The sequence below is a fragment of the Betta splendens genome, chromosome 17 (genome assembly GCF_900634795.4).
Source record: "Betta splendens chromosome 17, fBetSpl5.4, whole genome shotgun sequence".
Taxonomy (NCBI): Eukaryota; Metazoa; Chordata; class Actinopteri; order Anabantiformes; family Osphronemidae; genus Betta; species Betta splendens.
This window is the reverse complement of record NC_040897.2, coordinates 4,680,889-4,690,377: the sequence shown is the minus strand read 5'-3', so window position 1 is coordinate 4,690,377 and position 9,489 is coordinate 4,680,889. Positions and strand designations below refer to the sequence as shown.

At 46.3% G+C, this 9,489-nt stretch overlaps 1 protein-coding gene across 2 annotated transcripts; it reads right to left on the bottom strand.

Moving 5' to 3' along the window:
• Positions 1-167: 167 nt before the first annotated feature.
• LOC129603276 (homeobox protein Mohawk-like) lies at positions 168-5,523 on the bottom strand. 2 transcript variants are annotated; one of them, XM_055503717.1, is made up of 7 exons: positions 5,385-5,523; positions 5,158-5,295; positions 4,798-4,957; positions 4,538-4,691; positions 4,104-4,442; positions 879-912; positions 168-808 (listed from the first exon to the last, which is right to left on the bottom strand). In XM_055503717.1, exons 1-7 carry the CDS (start codon positions 5,390-5,392, stop codon positions 469-471), a joined length of 1,173 nt encoding a protein of 390 aa, XP_055359692.1. In that variant the 5' UTR covers positions 5,393-5,523; the 3' UTR covers positions 168-468. The 2 variants fall into 2 exon arrangements, with proteins under 2 accessions (XP_055359692.1, XP_055359691.1); XM_055503716.1 differs by lacking the exon at positions 5,385-5,523 and having other exon boundaries at positions 5,158-5,331.
• Between the last annotated feature and the right edge of the window lie 3,966 nt (positions 5,524-9,489).

Genomic DNA, 9,489 nt, shown 5'->3' with positions numbered 1-9,489 from the left:
CACTTCATCCACGTTACGGCCTTTTAATAAACAATCTGAAAGATTAAATGGATGGAGCGAGAGCCACAGTCGCACACATGAAACCTACCACTAAATACGGCTCTATGGAACAGAACCATGGAGCTTCACCCGCTGCAAGGCAATGATTTAAGGCCAACGACTGGTCAAAAGATTTCACATTGGGTTTTATTCAAATAGCTGCTGTCAGACATTAGCGTTGGATGATAATCCAGTCTCAGTTAATATAACTTAATGCAACAGATGGCAACAGGAGGACATTAGAAACGTAGAAAAGCAGGAGGCAAAAAAAACTTAGGTTAGTTTTTCCATTTTAAAATGTAAAAAAATGATTTCAAATGTCAAAGTTTATCAACATTACAAAATAATGGTCTCAAAGTGGGTACATATATTGCAAGGCACTTAAGCATCTGGTATTCCCATACGGAACCGAGTGCTCATGTTTATTGCCTACACACTGTTTGCCAGCGCCACTTTGACAGTCTGGACCTCAGAGATATGAGAAGACTTCTGGATGATGCGGCTGGTGAGAGCGGGCTCCGCGGTGCAGCGCTGCCTCAGAGCAGCGGTGGGCCCTGCGACACACATCCTGTCTATTATAGTGGCCCTCATTATGGAGAAGGGCTCTCGGGCGCAGCTCTGTACTGTGGCAGCGCTGGGCGCTGTCCCAGCGCTCTGGTTCCCCGTACAGCTCTGCCCCTGGGCCAAGTTGGTCAGGGCCACGGCGGCATGGATTTCCCTCCAGCCTTGGTCCTCTTGTCTCTGTTGACCCCGATCTGGCTGCTGGTCCCTGTGAATGTGTCAGTCTCATCATCACGGATGAATTAGATGTAAACAACAAAATACAGAAACAGACTTACCGGGTGCATTTAGTTGAATTATAACCCATTGTATCTGCAAAAGAGAAGAAAAGCACTCGATTAAACAGTTACAGAATCAGTTTACTCTGAGTGCAAACGCAAAATGAAGGATAATATTAAGCTACATGCTCATATGTTAGTGATATATACTCTGCATGTATACAGTTACTAATTATCCAGCATGTTTCTCTGGATGTGTCTTATAGTGCCAGAAAATCTGGATTTAGCAGCGTGTAGGAGTCCGCCTGGGTTTAGCTCCTCTAGCCAAAACAAATCCAGGGCTGTTACTCTCCAGAACTTGTGTCTGGGAGGCAAAAAAAAATTGATTTCTGTATTGTGTCACAAAGGCAGATGCTCTGTTTGGAGGGTTTAAAAGATCTGCTCGCACCTGTAAGAGTTTGTCCATAAAACCCGCAAGAAACTCTCCCTGCACATCACTTTGATGTCAGAGCCCTGAAATAACTTCAGCCCATGAGCAAGGGAGTGTCTTATGAATGAGTGCGTCTGTGGACAAGGAAGGAAGGAAGGGTCAGTCCTCCTTCACAGCAACCCAAAATGAGCACATCTGGCTATTTCAGAAACAGGAGGAGAATAAATTGGACTTTGGAGTAATATTATATTGCTTGGACAATTTCTGTTTGTGGTTTGCACATAAGCGCGTATTATACGTAGAACATATTTTCCATCTCAGCTCTGGAGTGTTGCCTTTTTTCATTGGAGCAGATAAAAGATGGTCGAAACCCATTTTTCTTCGGAAAGCAATAGACGGGGAAATTAGAGGCCCACTGTGAAACACAGTCTTTCAGTGCTAACAGCCCGAAACATCCCCATCTCTGATTTCTTTAGCCGCGCCGAAGCCAAAAGCAACTACTTGTTGATAGTAAATCATTTTGCTGCTTTATTCTTTCTTGCTACTGGACGTCCCTAAACGTTCCTCTCTTTAGCTATAACGCGCTTTGCCAAGAAAGTCCTTTGGTACCTCGGTTGCATTTATTACCCAGAAAAAGTCCAGTTATACGTCTGGTGAGGCTCAGGTTTACAGCGGGGATCAGTTACAGTGACATTTTACAAGGAGTAATGAAGCTGCTTACAGCTTTTTTGATATTTATATTCGTATCAATTCAAATCCTCTTATGGCCTAAAAAGTCCTTGGACAACGTGTTAAAACCATAATTTAACAACTCGTTTTACTTGCGTGGCGACCGGGGCTGGTTTTGAAATCACACCATTTACTGAGTGTTTGCATGTTCTCATGGCGTCCCCACAGGAGGGACTGTCCCACAATGCACCCCGGCTCCATTAGACGCAACCAAACTACCATAGAACAGTAATTGGAGCTTCCCACTCATCGAGTGTGGCCGACAGGCGATTGGGGAGTGATTTCTGAAGGCGAGGCTCCCCTCACAGCAGGCGTATTTTCAATCGAAACAAAATATCTGGAAAACGCGACAAAGCATCGTTCCTGATTTGTTTTTGCTGCTCCGCGTCCAATGAAACACAATTCTCGTCACATTTACGGCCCTCCAGTCTTCTCAGGGAAATACTGAACTTGATTCAAGCATAAAACACATACTCACATTCCTGCTCAGCTGTCCCATCACTAACATGTAGTATTTCACTGTCTGTGGAATCCGGACTGATATGTTTAGAGTTTCCATGTAAGACACGCTGTCATGACATGGCTTATTAGTTCATCGCTTGTGGGTTAGCGGCTGTTTTAGCCATCTCCTGGGCTGAGTATAAACGTGTTAATGTTGCTGATGAATCTGGCAGCTTGACTTTCCACTCTACCGGAGAGGAGCTGCGCTTGGGTTGAAAACACCCTTAATGTGACCAACAGGGATGCATAAAAAAAAAAAACCTGCACAAATCTTTCAACGACGTCGCCCACATGGTGAGTGATGTCATCAATCAGCCCCCGAACCGTCCAAAGCAAATACGATTTGAAAGCAATCAATTTAGGGGCAGTTCAAGAGTTAGTTGAATAATTGGAGGCAATAAAATGCAAATAACACTGAGTAAACGAGACAAAGCTAAAAAAAAAGGGGCTGAAGCTTTAAAAATTTTCTGTGTTGTGAGTCTACTGGTTTGTGTAAGTACAGTAAGAAATGTTAATAAATTACCATTAATAAATATAAACACAGTGTTATTTACTATAAATAGGAGAGCTTTTCAGGTTATGAATTGGTCTGAGCCTGAGCTGAGTTTCCCACCTGCAGACGAAGCCTTGTCACACACTATAAATACATCCATTAAATTGCCTTGGACTTAGATTTGGCGTTTGCCAGGAAACTGACTTAAAACAGAAACCTAAACGCTTGCCCTGCTTCAGCTTTGAGTGGAACTATCACGAGAGGGGAAAGAAAAAAAAGCGGGTGTCAAAAATCTTTTCACAGCTCCTATGATTTGATGTAAATGCAGAATGATTCTGAGTAGGAAAGTAACACTGGGGACGCACTGGCTGCCAAGGCACACACGCGTCGGGGAAGCGCGGCCGACGGGGGAGACGCCAGAGTGGACGCGAGCTGTGCCGCCTCGCCGCTGAGTGGCAGCTCTGACAGTGGCCCCGGCAAGCGCGTCCCCTGTGCCGGCAGCCGGCGGCCCTCAGCGCATTTGGCAGACGCTCCCGCTTCTCACCCTGGGAAGAATAAAGTCTCAGACATTCTGTAATTGTCCTTGAGACTGGACTGGACATTTCCACCGTGGCAAAAAGCTGAAGCGGAACAAATGGCACATTCTAGTATATGGAAATGATATTTGCCGTGTGCGGCGGCAGCCAGCGCAAGCCCCCGTCCAACTTTAAAATGAGGGATTTCAGGGTCTGCATGAGTCTTTATTAGTAGTGTTTGTAGAGGCTTTGGCTTGCGCGCCTTAGTGGGTTTGAGGGTTGTCGGTGTGCTGTGCTCCCTTCAGGCCTGAAAGGGCACCCAGGTGTCAACCCCCCTCACAGTTTAGCTGCAACTTTATAATTGAATCTCTCTGAGCTCCTGACTTTGGATGGAATGCCAGAGATTTATTGTCGTCGGGGAGCTCTGAGCAGCCATGTACTGTAGAAGTTTCTGTTCGTTCTGTTTTACTGTGCACTGTAGAGTGTTAAAGCTGAGGGGAAGCAGGTCAGTTAAACTAAACACAGCTCTACTGATTTGTATGCATGCTAATCCATCCTCTTTATTGTTTGTGATTGCTTGTGGTTTTCTGGTTTTGTGTTTGTTTCTCGCGTCTCACCCATGTGGCAGACAAAGTTGGCCTCGGTCTCGTAGGACGACGCCGGGGAGACGACATCCCGGTCACAATCGTTGGAGCTGAACGACTCCGAGTGGCTCCTCCTCTTGCAGGCCGCGGCCACGCCGTCGGCCTTCGCCGCCATCATGTGCCGCAGTGTGTCGTTCAGGTAGCGGTTGAGTAAACTGCTCTTGTACTTGGAGGGAGGCGACGTGCTGTCGTCGCTGTTGGCGGAGTCGGCCATATTGAGCACCGTGCCCTGCTTCTCCAGCGGGTTCTTGTGGGAGGACGACCTGACGAAGGGCGACTGGCTGATGGGAGCTTGTAGTGGGCACTCTTCATCTGTGGCAAAGGAAGTGAGACACACACACGATATCAAACCTGCAAGGAGATTGATGAACGCTCTCTTCTGCTGTTGTGTCCGATTACACACGTACCGTCTGAGTCGGTGTCATCGCTGCACACGCTCAGTCTTTCGGCATTTCCCTGGATGTACTTGTTATAGAGTTTGATCCTCAGGGCCCAGCTCAGGTCCGGTTGTCTCACCGTGTTCTTCAGCCTCCGTCGAGCATTTGCGAACCAGTTGGAAACCTGTGGAGAGCATGTATTTGGCTTAGACCTCCGGTATGTCAACGCTCTTTCTCTCCACTCATCCATCGCTGCTTTTGTTCTGGTTTGCTTATTTGGCTCGTCTCACCTGCACTAGTGTCATATGAGAACCCAGGGCTAGTAGGACCTTCTCAGTCTTGGTGGGGTAAGGGTTGTCGCGGTGTTTGTACAGCCAGTGTTTCAGGGGCCGAGCCATGTCCTGCAGCACCTGCCGCTTGTGGCGAACTTTGACCCCACCGAGGCGTGACCTGGAGGAGCCGAGAATCACTTGATATATTCACAAAGACCAACTACACTGTATCTGTGTCATTCATCACAATGGCAAATCTATTAGTTCCATGTAAATAATATTCTGCAACAATGTAAATGCATTACATTACATCCTTATCTACCATATCACGCCACAAACACTATTACTACGTCTTTCCAACACAGAGACGGGCCGTACCCATAGCGTCTGTATTTAATGGGGGAGCTGTTTTCAGCTGTCTCCTGGCAGCGCAGCAGCTCCGCGTTCTGTCCGTCCGTGAAGCCGCTCTGAGGTAAGTCTGCACAGCCCAGTCTGTTCCTCTCCTCCGCTCCTCTGCTGCTCTCCAAATGGACCAGAGTGTCAGACTTCATCGCGACAACTTCGCCCGATTCGACCGTGAGCCCAAAAGAGTTCCCCTCACTGACAGGTGCATCCGCGGACTTCAAGGCGTAAACAGGCGCAGTAGGATCCCATCCTCCGCACTCCACGCGCTGGGGCTTGAAAAAGGTCGAAAAAAGTTGAAGGAGCGCCCCTCGCGCCTCTCTCGCTCCTCTCTCGGTGCGCACGCGAGCAGACCGATGACGACAGACTAAAAAATGTTTGAAAAGTCAGAGGATGTTGTCTGGTTTCTGTGCGAGGAGAGTTCAAATAACCTGCTGCTCCGCTGCCGATTGGCTCCCTGGCGTCCAATCGCTTCTTCGGAGAGGTCTGCGACGGAGAGCCGAGCAGCGGTGGCGGCGGCGGCTCCGGCGTGAAAAAAAAAATATGACACACGTAAGAATATCAGCAAATGCGGTCACTGAAATTACAAGTGAGATTCTGTCTGGTGCGACTGCAGCCCGTGTTGAGCAGCCGGACGCGCGTTCATATTTTCTACATGAGGCGTATGATTCTTGAGGTTTTGACAAAAATCGTGTCAGCAAATCACGGTACATATTTTTTAACCAGGGATTCTGGAAATTTATGGGTGTAATTACACAGTCGCTAATAACCACCGAAACCGCAGAGCCGTGCCTCGCGCTGGGCACCGGGTTTGCGCGCGGCTAAAATGGATTTTCGCACAAATTGGCTCATAACACATTGAGGGAAAACACTGGAAAATGAAAGTGATCCTAGATCAACTCTCAGCTCGTGTTGAACATGTCACTGACATCTTTCAGGCTGTGCAAAATGATCCAGCCACAATGCACATCTTCGTTTGTCTCAGTGTTGGACTGTGGATCAAAGTGGGTCTGACAGAAGCTCAGTGTTGTCGTTAGCGTGGCTTCATGACAACATGTTGGCACCGAGCCCAGCACTGGCTGATGTTTTCCCCCCTGACATCCAAACACTATTATATAAGTCTGTTTGGACACAGACTAATGACTTTGCCATGGACGATCATAACTTAATCATGTCGCAAAACAAAACGTGCAGTGATAAAATGCGTTTCTCCGGCTCCAAAGTTCGGGCTTCGACTAAACTAAGACTAAAACCCGAGCGGCACTTGTTCGGCCATTAAACGGATTAAATGAGAAGCCTCGTTCGTATCAGAGGGAAAGGTTGGCTTTTAATGGGCTCAGAGCTGAAAAACACATGGAGCTGAAGCATCTCCGCTAGGTGCAGTAAATTCCTCGCTCACATTCCACAGCAGCAGTCGGAGAACGCTACATGCGATCACACACCATTGACTCCCGTCCCCCTGTGATGTGTTCACCGACGGCTCTGTTGATATTAGCTGGAAACACACCTACACCCAGAGGCCATGAGACCTGTAAAAAACAGCGCGAGGAGATATATCTCTTCTTGTTTGTATAGCTTGGCACAGGCATGTGCGCGCGCGCGTCTGCGGGTGCGCAAACTCCAGACTTCCCCCAAAGGAGTCGACATGTTGTGAAAGTGTGTCCCAGGTTAGTTTTCTGTTGACTTTTGTAATTTTAGCCAGAATTACACGCTGCAACAATGTTAATTTAGTAAATCTAATTCAGCAGATTAGAATGAAAGATGGATTTTAACCTCACTTGTGCTGTTACATACCAGTGCTGCTAAATATAACGAAAAGAGGGTAATTACAGGATAGTTTACTCCAGAGCTGCTGTTAACCACCGTCCAGGTGACCGTGTAATACGAGGACTGTTATTCCTGGAGAATTACCCACAGAGAACTGTCTCCCCACAGCTACCGAAGGCTTTAGCATCATTTAGACCCTACTCTCTGTCCCACCGCTGTCCATCCACCACAACTCAACCCTGATAATGCGGCCTGTTACAGACTCCATACACACAGAAATATCAGAAACAAGCACATCTATTAAGGCGCTTTCTTTGTCTTATCTGGCTTTAGGAGGTTTGAGAAATTGCGTCATTCTTATATTAAGGTCACGAATAAAGCACCCGAATCTGTATTATGTTACTTCTACTAGTTTCAGCGTGAGACCCTGCTCCTGCACCTTTGTGCTCTGCTATGCACATTGCTCCCAAAGGTACATGTCAGTGGATGCATATCAACAGTACTGTCACGGTGGTGGTGTAGAGCATATACTGTACTGTAGTGAAAATACCAAGTAGCTACTATGAGTTATTATAACTCTGTTGCTTCATTATACTGTTGCATGGAATGTAAATAGAAGTTAAGACAAGCTGCAAAACAACAGAAATAAACTTTATAATAATGCAATGTATCTTAGGATAAATTTTGAAGAACTGCCCCAGGGTTCATTACACACATTATGCATTAGTTCTCTAATCAGAGGCATCAGATGGTGTAGTAGTAGTTAATCATCATAATAATAATAATAATAATCCAGACTGAGCCATAAACACTTAGTGATCTAAGCCAGTTAACGGTGCGCTACGCCCAAAGATACAGTAGCTGGATGACACATCTGAGGTGTATTATGATTGTTTTAACATAGGAGGGGATTAATTTACCGCTTTTGTAATGAAGTCAAAAAAACGTTCAAATTGTTCCTCGTTTACTGGTTTGTACAACAACCTGTGCTTTACTGCGTTGAAGATCTTGCTCTAGGATAGATCTAATTTAAGATCTCTTTTATTTATTTTTGCACACTTCGCATAGACAGTCGATGATGGAGCCAAATTATCCACGACCAAATTGACATCATACCTCTGTGCAATGTTTGAAGTGGGAGCTGCAGTGAACAGAGGCCGGTAGGTTTTTATTGGATCACTCCCGTGTCCTTAATGGTATCGTTATGATCTCAGAGGGTGTCTGCAGATTCTCAGTGGCGTGGTGAAATTACGCTGCCATGCTTTGGCAGAGGTCGGGCCTTTGAGTCTGGCGCAAGCGTGACAGCCGCCCTGACAGCCGTGTTTGGGCGATCCGATGACCGGGAGAAATCGAGACTCACAAAGGAGGACATCTCCAAACCCAAAAAGCCTCACGAATGCCACTTTGTGAAACTGACAATGAGCTGGAAGTCAAATAAACACGCGCATCACATCCCTGCAGCCTAATCCACAACGTCAAGCCTCGCTTTGCTTTAACTGTGAGCTTTTATGCGCGCTCGTAACTTTCTCGCCGTGCGTCTTGCAAAGGCCCGAGTCCCTTGGAAGCCATTACCGTCTCCCCACATCACGCTGTTCCCTCTTCCTCCCAAACGCGACATGATAGACACATTAACACTCCTTCACACCCAATTGAGCGCAGCGTCCAAAAATGAGGAAGGAAATACCAGGAATGTAAAGGAATGCGGCTATTTCAAAGAATTAGTCCATGTGAAGGAGGACAGAAGGATTCGGCAGCTGGGAAGGTCGAATTTGGGGATTGACATAAATGGTAAATCACTGCCAATTATTTTTAATTGTCTCAGTATGTTTCTGTGTAAAAACAGGCCTTCTCACAATGTTTGCTAATCCCCAGCAGCCAAGACACTACAGAGCCTGAACTGGCATCGAATTCACACACACAACTCCACATCTAGCGCCCGTAAAAAAAAACTTTTATTTTCTTTCATTTACACTGTTTAATTGACTGTTATTTTATTTGTGTCCCTGTTTTCTGCCGTATATTGTTGGCAAAACGTCTCCTCGACTGCTACTAATAATATTTCTCTGGTGTACATTACAGTTAATTGAAGTGCAGCAGCTGTCAGAATAATTACATGCTGATGTTTGCGACTTGGCAGGGAAGGATTACACTCAACCACAAGCTCTGGAGAATTTCCTTTTTCATTTTTTTTTTCCCTCCTCTTTCGTCCTACGAGCTTATTCCAGCCAAATGCCAGCAGAGAAACTGGCTCGGGGACAACGAGAGAGACTAAGGGAGAGAAAGGGAGAGAGAGGGAGATGAATTCTGTTTGCCTAATTAGATACGCACTAAGGGACACTATGGAAAACTGGCAAGCGCTGCAGTAGTTTACACATGGAAAAATGTTAAAAATATGAAAAAAATGTTCAGCTTTAACTTTATGTATTGGTCTCCTTCTGCACGGCGCTGGAAGAGTCCTCATCCAAGCACATTTCTGTCAAAGCCATCACTATAACAAACGCAGGAGGACACTTTACTGCACTAAAGCTTTCTTTGTATCTA

Excerpts from the sequence above, each read along its gene's own strand:
- LOC129603276 (XM_055503716.1), bottom strand. The coding sequence starts at position 5,330 with ATGAAGTCTGACACTCTGGTCCATTTGGAGAGCAGCAGAGGAGCGGAG. Across the intron at positions 4,958-5,157 it reads ATTAAATACAGACGCTATGG|GTCACGCCTCGGTGGGGTCA; the intron begins GTACGGCCCGTC and ends CGGCTCCTCCAG. Across the intron at positions 809-878 it reads AATTCAACTAAATGCACCCG|GGACCAGCAGCCAGATCGGG; the intron begins GTAAGTCTGTTT and ends ACACATTCACAG.